At 43.5% G+C, this 12,515-nt stretch overlaps 1 protein-coding gene across 2 annotated transcripts in view; it reads left to right on the plus strand.

Annotated features, from left to right (window-relative positions):
* Positions 1-12,515, plus strand: part of BZW2 (basic leucine zipper and W2 domains 2) — a 50,798-nt gene that overhangs the window by 20,279 nt on the left and 18,004 nt on the right. The window contains exons 2-5 of one of the 2 annotated variants that reach the window (XM_063303727.1): positions 3,705-3,769; positions 4,821-4,997; positions 5,440-5,543; positions 8,440-8,505. In XM_063303727.1, the coding sequence (XP_063159797.1) occupies positions 3,712-3,769; positions 4,821-4,997; positions 5,440-5,543; positions 8,440-8,505 (405 nt within the window). In that variant the 5' untranslated portion in view covers positions 3,705-3,711. Of the gene's footprint in view, positions 1-3,704; positions 3,770-4,820; positions 4,998-5,439; positions 5,544-6,722; positions 7,483-8,439; positions 8,506-12,515 lie in introns of those variants that run through there. The other variant, XM_063303728.1, reaches the window with a different exon arrangement.

Below are 12,515 nucleotides of genomic sequence, written 5' to 3' on the forward strand. Positions count from 1 at the left end.
ACAGTGGGGTTGGTTCTGCCCGCTGGAACTGGTGCCCGATACTTGCCGTTGCCAAATGTGAAGGTGCGGGTCTCCCAGTTGATGCGCGGGTTGTTTGTCGCGAGCCATGGCATTCCCAGGACTGCAATGGGCCGCCCGATGTGGGTGACGACGAACGATGTGCGTTCGGTGTGAGTGCCCATTTGCAGGGTGACCGGCTCGGTTTGCATCGTAGCCGGTTTCCCTCCCGCTGTAGAGCCGTCCAGCTGGTGGAATGCCAGCGGCGTGGGGAGGGGGAAGCAGCGGAGGTCGAGTTTGGCGACTAAGTCGGGGTGGATGAGGTTTTTTGAGCACCCCGAGTCCACTAGTGCCGCGGCCGTGGTGGCTCCGTTGCCGGCAGAGAGTTTAATTGCCGCCATTATCACGGAGCTTTCGTCGTTCCGTCGAGGTGGTCCGCGCTGCTGTCTCACCGCCTGCCTCGCAACGCGTCTCAGGGCAGGCGGGGAGCTTTTCCCGCCGGCTGGTCTGGGTCTACGTTGTCCTCTTCCCCCCAGTAGGCGTCCCAGCCTTCCTCTGGTGTCGCTGTGGCTACGGTCATTCGGCGGTGAGGGGGCGGCACCAGGTTAGGTGGTTTGGGGCTAGCTTTCGGGGTGGGTTTAGGCGCACTGGTCGGCAGTCGGTTGGCGAAGCAATCCGCCGTCTTGTGCCCAAGTTTTCCACACCTCCCGCAGGGCTCCCGATTAAATTTCTTCTTTGGGTATGTGGGGCCGGCCGTCCCCACGTGTGGTGCGGGTACCTTTTTGCAGCTGTAGTCCGCGTCTTCCGTAGTTGTCATGAGGAAGGTGCGGTGCGCGTGTTCGGCTTTCCCCGCGAGGTGGATCCACCCGTGTAGAGTTTCTGGGTCGTCGCGGTAGAGGGCCCATTGCAGTACGTCGCGGTTGAGCCCCCTTTTGAACATTTCCAGCAGGGTGGTTTCGGACCAGTCGCTGCCCTTCCCCGCGAGGGCTTTGAACTCGAGGGCGTAGTCTGGGACAGTGCGTGTGCCCTGTTTAAGTCTTTGGAGTGCGCTCTTCGCCCTCACTTTGGCTAGTGGGTCTTCGAAGTAGCTTCTCATCTCCTTGATGAAGGCGGGGAAGTTGGCGAGGGCGGGGGAGCTGGACTCGTACAGTTGGACGTACCAGTCCGCCGCCCGGTCTTGTAATTTGATCGCCACGGCAGCGATTTTGTCCGCTTCGGAGTCGTAGGAGTGTCCGTGCCTCCCCATGAACTCCCTGGCGTTCGTAATAAAGAACGACAGTTTCGCGGGGTTCCCATCAAAGAAGATGGGGAAGTCCTTTGGGGCCCGGGCGTTTTGTGTGCCCCTTCCTCTCGCTTCCCGGCCTGTGGTGTCGTCTGCCTGGGCCGTCTGTTGACCTTCATTTGGCCCATGGGGGTTCGGCGCTTCGCTCGGGGTGCGGACCTGTGCGGGGACGTCGTCGGGCGGCGCGGGGGGCATGAGCGACTGAAGCATGGTCCGGAGTTCCTCCAGTTGGGTCTGCATGGCCGCGAGACCCGCTCGTGCTTCCTCGTCCACGATCCGCGCCGCCGCTGGGGTCGGTTCTGTCGGTGTGTCGGCGGGGGTGGGTTGCCGGTGGGGTTCAGTCTCTCGGCCGTTGGTCCGCTTCCTCCGCCGTCTGCTGGGTGTCTCCATCGTCCTCCTCCGTGCTTTCCACCGTTGGGCTGTCGCTCCACGCCCGTTGCTGGGGTGTGATGTGGGGCGCGGGGTTCTCCGCTGGTTTCGGGAGGTATGTTGCTCCCTCCCGTGGTCGGGTTGCCTCCGTCCCCATCTCCCCTTGGGTTTGGAGCTGAGGCTCGGGTTGGGTCGGGTGGGCGTCCATGGCTCCGGGAGTCCGCGGTGCCTCTGGCCTCGGTCGGTCCTCCTCCGCTTCTTGCCGTGCGGCTCGCCCTCCTTGTCCGCGTCGCGCCGGCCTCATCTTCCTGGTCTTCTCGCCGTCTACTCCTCCCGCGGCTCGTTGTCGTCCGGTGGGGCTCGGCGAGGCTGAGTTTATGACTCTCAGCTTTATGTCATGCGCTGCCTACCTCTGAATAATTCTCAGACACTGGTTCTGTGGAACAGGCTCTGATTTATTCACAGCGTAGATACAGTTTGGAAAAAAAGCTGAGAGTGACCGGAGCGCGCCGGTGCGGGGTTTAAATACCCCGCGCCGGTCAGCGCCCCCTCACTCGCGGTTACGTCACCCCCCTTTGTCCAACACGTTGTCCTGCCGGTAGGTGAGGGGTTGCGAGGCCCCGCTGGCGTTCCGGGATCGCCCATCATCGGTTTCTCTATTCCTCCGGTGATTGCTGTCAGCTGGGCGATCTCCGTTGCGTTAGCGCTAACAGCTTGGGTGTGCCTCGCGATCCATTTAGCCATTGTTTCTTGACCTTCAGCCTTTGTGAGTTGATGGCTACTTATCTTGAGCCCCTTCCCCTGTTTCCTTTCTATTGTCATGTGTGCCATTGCGCTGATGTCTTCAGCTCAACGGCACTCATGACACTTAACCATCTGGTTTGTGAATAGTTCATCTATATCTTCTGCTTGGTTGGGTGGACTATGGTATACACTCACAACAGTGTCATCTTTGTTTCTGTTTGCCTTAATATTCACCCAGACTTTTCCAGCAGTTTTCATCCTTGGGGTCATGAATTTCCTTGCAGGTGATGTCATCCTTTTCATGTAATGCAATTCCAACTCTGTTTTTGTTTATTTTAAACAAATTACCTCTTTCCAGTAGTATATGCCAATCATGAGATCCATCCCATTGAGTTTCAGTGATTCCTACAATATCATATTTGCCATCCCATGCTAGGACTTTAAATTCTGCCTGTTTATTTCCCATACTTTGCACACTGGTGTACAGGCATCTAAGGTCTTTAATACTGCCCTTTCCCTGCTCCATCTCCTGGTATATCTTTGGGTATTTCTTCCTTCTTACCCTTTCCTTCCTTGTTGTAGGATTTACTGCCTTTGGTCTTACGTTCTCAGTGTGGTTCTAGGTAATGGTCTCCTCCCCCTTCAGATTTAGTTTAAAACCCTCCAGATCACCTTAGCAAGATGTCTTTTCCCTGAATGTTCTTTAGCTTATGTCACATGTTGAAAGTACTTTATATTAACTCAATAATTCTTAAAATAGTCCTGCAAGGAAGACCGGGATTATTCTTATCCTGTGGTTTGGAGAGAATGGAAGCCTTGTGACTTGGCCAACTTGTACTGGAAAGTTCACCTTGGAAGCATAGCAGTGAAGAGACAAATAGTTAGCAGGCTTTGGAAAGTAAAGAGAGCTGTTTTGACCTTAAGATATAGTGATATGGTAGAGTGGCTGAAAGCAATACATGGGAGTAACAAAGTTTGAATGCTAAGGATCCATGTGTCTGAGAGTAACTGGAATGAAGAAGACAGTGCATGCGTGTGGAATGCAGGAACTTAAAGTGGATTTTGGATGATCCACATTAAACTGCATGGGGCAGAACATGTAGAATCAATGTGGCTATTTGCAAAAAGTGTGATAGCATTACATGGAGGTAATTTGGCCTCTCTCTTGCAACAGTTGTGACCTTTTGTGAATCCTTTTCCTAAATCAAGAAGCAGAGATATAATCATTTGTACTTTTAGTATAGTATTATTTGATAGTCTTTTGATTTTAAAATACTTATGTTTAAAATAATATTTAAAATTTGTATTCCAGAAATTTTATGAATAAGCATCAGAAGCCGGTGCTAACAGGCCAGCGGTTCAAAACTAGGAAGAGGGGTAGGCTTAACAATTTATCTTTATTGTAGTAGTACTGAAACCTTTGTACAGTACTGTATGTTTTATTTTTTCCCTCAAACAAAACACAAAGTAATGAAGTAATGATTTGCTTTAATGGTGGTGTTTGTTGAAACATACTGCTGTGATCACACAACACTGAGTGAGTTGTAAACAAGAGAAGTTTGCTTATGTCATATGCTTAGTTAAAACAAACCACATTATGATTTACTGTAGCATAATTATCAACTATTGAAAGCCGGCTGGGTGACTTTGAGCCAGTCACACTCTCTCAGCCCAACTCACCAAAACAGAGTTGTTGTTTTGGGGAAAACAGGAAGAAGGAGTACTGGGTATGTTCCCTGCCTTGAGTTATTTATAAAAAAAATTGCCCATTGAAATAAGCTAACTTCAAACTATAGTAATATTGGCTTGTTTCAATAAACTATTGATGCTAAGTATAATTCCTTTTGAATATAACAGACTGTACGTAGCTGGAAACAGAAAGGTATGTTGCTAATTTTATATGTGCTTCCCATGAAAGAAAAGTGCTATTCTAAATAACAACATAAACTTGATGTGACGTGGCCCCCTGAGGGGTTTTAATCACTAAGTTTATTTATTGCTGTTATTAACGTATGAAGTACACTTGATCACAGAGAAAAATGCTATCATCTGAAATGTTTAATTGCCCTTCCAGTCAATTTTAAGAAGCTGATTCAATGAAAAAAACCACCATACAAATTCAGTTTGTGCTTTGAAAGTATGGAAAATCAGTATTAAGAATACTGCTTTGAAATTCTACAATAAGGTAACTTTAAAAGCATTTGAGTTAAAACTGATTAGAAAAGGGAGAACCATCAGGAAAGTGGAATACAGTGTGTACAGTGTTCTTAGCTGTATAGCAAGTAATGTATTAATAAGTATATGCTTAGAATGGGAAAAGACCAATCAACAAAGGTCATTTGCTTTCTATATAATCTGGTAAATAGCTGAGAAATATAGGTAGGCACGTAGATTGTATAAAGTGATTAGTACTAGTTTTCTATTACAGATGAAAAGGAGAAGTTTGAACCCACTGTCTTTCGGGATACAATTGTCCAAGGTCTCAATGAAGCTGGTGATGACCTGGAAGTGGTAGCCAAGTTTCTGGATGCTACGGGCTCAAGGCTAGATTACCGGCGCTATGCTGACACTCTCTTTGATATTTTGATAGCTGGCAGCATGCTAGGTACGTACGTCACATAGAAAACTTCAACATTTCCCTCAAAGCTAGCCCTGGCAGCATGTCCCCTTGATTCTGTCTAGCCGCAGGGTTAAAGAACTGTTCCTATCTTGATTGTGCTCCTTGTGTGTGGTGTGTATCTTAAGCTTGTTTTACAGATTTTGGATATCCAAGATTACTGTAAATATATGAAGTAGTATTTAATGTAGAAGCTAAAACTAGATTCTGTGTTATAGGCAGTGTTTTTGTAAGCTTTGATACCCATACCATAGTCACATGGTTGAAAACCCTTTCTATTGAACCTTATTTCATTTGGCAGATGCCTCCGTTCTGAACACATGTACTATGTAAGTATGTATATATATACACAAAATGGACGCTGGCTGTTTCTCATGTGGATAATATTATAAGGTTTAGTTGTGTGATTAGTTTGAATGTGTCTTTTCAGCTCCAGGTGGGACAAGAATAGATGATAATGATAAGACCAAGATGACAAACCACTCTGTGTTTTCTGCAGATGAAGATCATGATGCCCTCCGAAACTATGCTCAGGTTCAGTCAGAAACATTGGAATAGATGACAAATAGGCCATAGTCGGTTTTATTCTAAAGTATTACTAAAATATATATTATAAATGTTCACTACTGCTTTATATATTTTAAAAAATGCACACGTCCACGCTCATCAAAAAATACCAAGATGATGAACTAACTAGCTTGCTTGCTTGCTTTATTTATTTATTTGGGCTTATGTGCATTCCAGTCCGAAAGGACTCTGAGTGGCTTGCATTCTCCTCTTTCAGAAAGAAGGCTAATAAAATCATCATAATCATCATCATCATAACAATTAGCATTACAACTGAAATTAGAGAAGATTTCAACATCTGAGAAACACTCTAACATCAAAGCACAACCCATAAATGGAGTTCGCTGCCCATATTAATTTCACTCCTAATCCGTTTTTATTGGCTTTCCTGAATCTGAACAGGGTAAAACTAATGATTCTGTTGCTTGCAAGAAGCTTTGATTCTGTGATCGAGATGCCCTCTAAACAGTCACTCATGCCCTGGTTATCTCTCATATAGACTATTGCAATGCGCTCTACATGGGGCTACCCTTGAAGAGTATCCGGAAGCTTCAGCTGGTCCAAAATGCAGCTGCACGGACAGTTAACAGTGCTGTAAAATCAGCCCATGTGACACCACTGTTACGTGAGCTGCATTGGGTACCAGTTTGCTTCCGGATCCAATTCAAGGTGTTGGTTATTACCTTTAAAGCCCTGCATGGCATGGGACCAGGCTACCTGAGGGACCATCTCATCCCCATAACATCGACCCGCCCCACCTGGTCAGGCAGAGACGGCATGCTACGGACCCCATCAACAAAGGAATTTCATCTAGTGGGGTCCAGGAGGCAGGCCTTCTCTGCAGCGGCGCCCACCCTTTGGAATATCATGCCCCCGGAGTTGAGACGGGTTTCCTTGCTCCCAGACTTCCGGAAGAAATTGAAGACCTGGTTCTGCCGCCTTGCTTGGGATGGGGAGGGTAACAGCTCCACCTGGGGGTGGTTGGTGCCACAGCACCCTTATTGATCGGGATTCCATCTCCCCTTGGATTTAATATTTATTATGTTATTTATGTTTTTAAAACTGTGACTGAGGTTTAGATGTTCTTATTATCTTTTTTATTGTAAACCGCCCAGAGTCCCCCACTGGGGAGAGGGGCGGTAATATAAATCTAATAAATAAAGCACAACCCATAAATGGAGTTCGCTGCCCATATTAATTCCACTCCTAATCCGTTTTTATTAGCTTTCCTGAATCTGAACAGGGTGGAAGCTAATGATTCTGTTGCTTGCAAGAAGCTTTGATTCTGTGGCCCTTGAAGATGACAATCCCTAGGAGAAGGGACCCACAGAGTCAAGCCTGGACTGAACCTATCCTTCCCAGTCTTACTGGGTGGGCAGAAGCCATTGGGAGAAGACAGTCCATAGATAACCAGGTCCTAAGCTATCTAGCGCTTTAAATATGTCAACCAGGATCTTGGATTGTGCCCAAAAGCAAACAGACAATCAGTGTAGCTCTTGAATTGGAGCTTTGATTCTCCCATCAGTACTTAAGCAGCTGCATTCTGAACAGTTGAAGTTGCTGGGTGATATTCAGAGAAAGATGCAAATAGAACGAGTTGTAGTAATCCAAATGAGGTGAATAAGGCACCAATGAATGTAAGCGGGGCCTCCTGGTCCAGGAATGGTTATAATTGATGTACAAGGTATAACTGCAAAAGCCTTCCTGGCCATAGCTGTCACCTGCTCTTCAAGCAGGAATGAGTCCAGGAGGACTGCCAGATGATGAACCAATTCTGCATGAGGAAGTGCACCCACTCAAGAACTGAAGATGGAGGATCCCTGGAATCAAAGTTTCCATACACAGAGCCACCCTGTCTTGTTGGGATTAAGTTGGACCTTGTTCTTCCCCATACAGATTTGTGTGTGTAGGTGTGAGACTGGGTTCATACATCATACTAAGCCATTGTAATTTGTAAAATATGGTTTATGGCCTAAAGTGTTGTATAAATCCAGTTAATGGTGGCTCATTCAATAAACTGACATAGCATGTGTGAAAAAGGATGGTATATGAGAATAATTTGCATAAGTATCTTGAAGTGACTCTACTAGGAAATAGACAAGGCAATTTCAGGAACTTCTTTGTATCACATTAATATAATCTCATTTGGCCAGATCAGATAACTTGCTAGCAGCTAAATTTTGTACTAACTAAAGCAGCTGGATCATTTCCAAAAGTAGTCCTACATTCAGTGTTAAATTGTTAAATTCAGGATGCTAGAATACAAACCTCTACGGCCAGATTATCCTTAACAAGGAATCATCTTACCTGGTGAGCCAGCTAATGCTGGTAAAGACAATCTGCGCCATCCCTCCCTTTGAAAGGAACTCCAACCTTGTTTTGACAGGCTGCACAGTAAATTCACTGACAGGAGATTCACCAACTTGAATTCTTGTTCTTGTCAAGATTCATTTTGAGTTACAAAAGGATTATAAATGGTTCCTGAGTTAGCGGTTTATCTTTGATAATATCTGAGTACATTTTATTAGGATAAATCGTAAGCAGTGGAGTAATAAACTGCTTGAAGCTTTAGGACTGCAAATATTGATTTGTGTTCCTGCTTTCTGATTTACTCACTACATTGGGATATGGTGGTTTGTTTGCTGTAACAAGAATGAACTGAACATAACACAATCTGAAGACCTGTGAGGGTAGCGTTATACATCTGTCTGGATAAATAAAAAAAGTTTGTTTGACTTAAGTACATGAATATATATTTAATCTGCATTTTAGTTTTATCATTGATTACTTGTAAGCAGCATTACAGATGACAACTGGATAACTGGTTTCTACTTGTGTTAATGTTGGTTATTTTTATGTTTAGGTCTTCAATAAACTCATCAGGAGATATAAATATTTGGAAAAAGCATTTGAAGATGAAATCAAAAAGGTAGACTTTATTTTCTTTTAACAGTAATATTTCTATTACATTCTGGGAATCAATTTCTAATACATAGGCACTTTTTAATGTGCTTCAAGTAGAATAAATTAGCTGCTAAGATGTGAGGTATTACAGTAGCTTCATATCTGCATACATTTTCAAGGGTTTTGGGGTGAAGGTGAGTAAAAGTTCCTTTGCTTACATCTGTAGACTAGACTTCCCTAAATTTACCCCCTGCAAGTGCATTGGGCATCAAATCCAATAATTTCCATTCGAAGATTATGCTAAGAAACATTTCTGGCAAGCACCAGTATTGGGGAGTGCATTCTAGCTTACATTAGACAGTAGTATATGTAGGTCTTGATTAGTACATGAATCCCACGAAATGGTCACATTATTCAAATTTGCACTATTTGAAGTGATATTTCTATGGAAAATAGGGTAATTGGTTCCAGCTCAGGGAAAATAGGCAATGAAAAAAATTAAACATAAATGTTTATATGTATATTAATGAAATATTACAGTAAAGGATAAAAATATACTTACAATTTAAATTTATGTTTAACAAAGTCACAGAATAGTTATAGAAAGCAGAATAAAAACAAAAAACTTCTAAATATCATTCCTAAAGATAAGCTTATACTGACGAAAACATCTTTATTGACATTCGGTGTCCTTGTAGATATTTGCAAACCACAAAAAGCTGATGTGACTTGACCTTTTAAAAAAATTTTCCCCTGCGCGTTTTATAATATTGCACACCACAGATTCAGCCATTCCAACATCTCGTCCTATTTTAGCATTGCTACAACCACGCTGATGTCATTCAAATACATCAGACTTTTGCCCTAATGTCATAACGAGCCTCTTTTTTAAACTTGTACTGTTTTCCTCTGACAGAATCTTCCTTTTCTCCATTTTGCACACATGAAGATGAGCAGTGTCTAAAACCCCAACTGCAGTTGTGCATGCACTGGTCTCAATTGCGTGCATGCTAGCCTTGCATTATCTGCACTTTGGGTTGCATTAAACACAACCTGGTATAAATTTACAATTCGTGCAAAATTGAATATCGCATTATTCGAATTCACACTAATCGCAACCTACCGGTAATAATGATGATGACATTTGTTACTTGGTCTAGAACTATTTAACAAGCACAGCCAATGATTTATTGAAGGTTACATGTGTACCATAGCTCTGTGATTTTCATTAAAAAGCAAGCTTCTGGTTCTTAGAGTCTATATTGTCATGCACTGCCTACCGCAGAGTAAAACACAGACGCTGATTCCAAGGAGAGCAGGTTCCGGTTTATTTCGTACGTAGTGTCAGTTGCGAAAAAAGCTGAGAGTGAGGGGAGCGCGCCGGTGCGGGGTTTAAATACCCCGCGCCGGTCAGCGCCCCCTCACCCTGGGTTACGTCATCCCACCTTTGTCCTGCATGCTGTCTTGCCGGTAGGTGAAGGGTTGCGAGGCCCCAGCTGGTGCCCCGGGATCGCCCATCATCGGTTTCCTCATTCAGCCGGTGATTGCTGTCAGCTGGGCGATCTCCGTTGCGCTTGTGCTAACAGCTTGGGTGTGCCTCGCGATCCGCCTAGCCTTTGTCTTTCCTTCTTTCTCTTTTGTGTTCTGATGGCTGCATCCTCCGGCTAGGGTCCGTGGCTGTTGTTGTGCGTGCTATGCTTATCTTGAGCCCCTTCCTCTGCTTCCTCGTTATTGTCATGTGTGCCGTTGTGCTGATGTCTTCAGCTCAACGGCACTCATGACATATATATAGATTTGCCAGGGTGTCAGGAATGCATGTTGAAAGTGGAGAGCAGCTGAATAGGTTTTCCAGGAATTAAAACAAGTTATCATTCACTTTGTCTCTTCTTCCCATTATTAGATTTTAAAATATGCAAAATAGCAGTATACAGTACAATGCAGTTTGCAGAGCTGGTTTGAATTACAAAATCGAGCATTCCCTGGTGTGGAAGTTCTTCATTCATTATAACTAATCAACAGTTTAAACTTTAACTACCAGTTTAAGCAGGTGGCTCAGCCAATCTTGGCTGATCACAAAAAGCTAAACAGATTGTGTTTAGTTGTTTATTGTTTAGTTTAGTCTACTTGGTATTTGGATAGGAGACCACTCAGGGCTGTTTTAGAAGTTGAAAAACCATCCTGGAAGAACACAATGGCAAATTTCCTCCATATTGCAGCCAAGATAACAAAATGAATGGGTCCATGTAGTTGCCAAGAGTTGAGTTCCAATTCAAGAGAGTCTCTCCCTTTCCCTTACCTTGCGTTATAACTTGAATGAGAAACAGGTATTGGGTGGAGAGAGGTCCCCTGGAAAAGCTCCACAATTAGAACAGTAAACAGTACATAAAACAGTGAAATAAAGCTACTGGGGAAAAACCTTTGTGCAAAAGAGGAACTTCATGGAGTGAACTTGAACTTGTGAGTTTTTAACAATTGGACATTTCTAAACGATTGTTTCCTCTTAGAAGGAATATGATAAATTGGGGGATCTGAAGATGTCTCAGATGTGAACTAGCATGGAGAGATAACATGGAAACTCTCTTATTGCTGGTTCCAGACCTAGCTCCTCCCCATTAAATCTACAGCCAGGTAAGGATAATTTTAGCCTTGATTTGCCCACTGCACTGATCTTGAGCAGCCACTGAACACAAGGTCAAGCAAAAGTCAAAGGACAGGGAAAATAACAAGGAAGAACAAAAGCAGCACTTAAAGTGGAGAAAGCTGCTGCTGCTGCTGCTGAAATTTTCCTCTATAAGGGAGTGAAATATTAAGTATACTTACGCAAACCTTGTAACTATATGCTGTTCTTTTGTACTTTCACTGATGCCTAGACTTGGTACACATTGTTGCTTTTGTAAACCTTAAACAGGCAGCTTTGCTAACTTGTAAGATGAACTTCATTGTTGATGACAATAATCTATTTTCTATTTCAACAACAGAAAGTACTTTTTTCCCTTTCAGCTCCTCTTTTCCCCCACTGCCACCCTCAAACTGACCTTAGCTAGGGAGCTCAGCATACAGAGGTGTGAGTGTATTTTAACACCTCAGGCTTCAAGTTTATACAGTATAAAAATGGATCTGCCTTACATATATTTTAGATTCCATTTCAAGTTGCAGCCATTTTACCTCTTTAAAAAAACAAAACTCCAAATAATTTTCCCAGTTTTGAGGGTGTTAAGGACCAAAACTTAAGGGCCAAACATTGGGGAAGGGGCTCGTATTATACTGGAGATCTTAAGTTTAAAGGGAAATAAGTTGAGTGTAACAGCATGCATATCTTAGACTGCAAGAAAGCAGATTTTGATACAGTCTTTGATTCACTAGATCTCATCTTCAAGGATGCTTTAGTTTGGATTGTCGCAGTGAGCAGGGTGCTGTACCAATGGCTATTTTCAAATCTATGAAATGGGTCCTAACATAAATGATGCCCTGCTGGATCAGATCCCTGGCCCAACTAGTCCAGCAGACTATTCTCACAGCGGACAGTTGCTCTACAGTCACGTTACTTTGCTGTTATATTTTATTCTGAAGTCACTATTAGTTTGAGAGAGATTAAAATAACATTTCATATATTATATCTATTTTTTTTAAAAAATCCAGATTGCTTGACAATTGCTAGATCTGTACTAGAAAGTCATTGAAGATTTATGCCAGTTCTATATCTATTAAGCAATTAAGCAATTGCTGTAGTCTCACAGAGCTGATTTAAAGTTTAGAGATTATTGTTCTACCCCTACCGTTTAAATGTTCCATGTACTATTACATGTACTACGAATGGTTTGCCCATTGTGTTCTTTAGAATTTCTGATTTCCTAGCCCACCCATCCAAGTACTAATCAGGACTGACCCTGCTTAGCTTCTGAAATCAGCCAATAGTGACTAGATACTTCCATTTGCAGAGACTGGCTTTATTAGGACCCACAGGGGTTGGAGGTCCTTGGTTATAATTTATTCCACCTTAGAGGTTCTTTTTCCTAACTTAAACTTTGTTTCTTA

The sequence above is a fragment of the Candoia aspera genome, chromosome 4, assembly GCF_035149785.1.
Source record: "Candoia aspera isolate rCanAsp1 chromosome 4, rCanAsp1.hap2, whole genome shotgun sequence".
NCBI lineage: Eukaryota > Metazoa > Chordata > Lepidosauria > Squamata > Boidae > Candoia > Candoia aspera.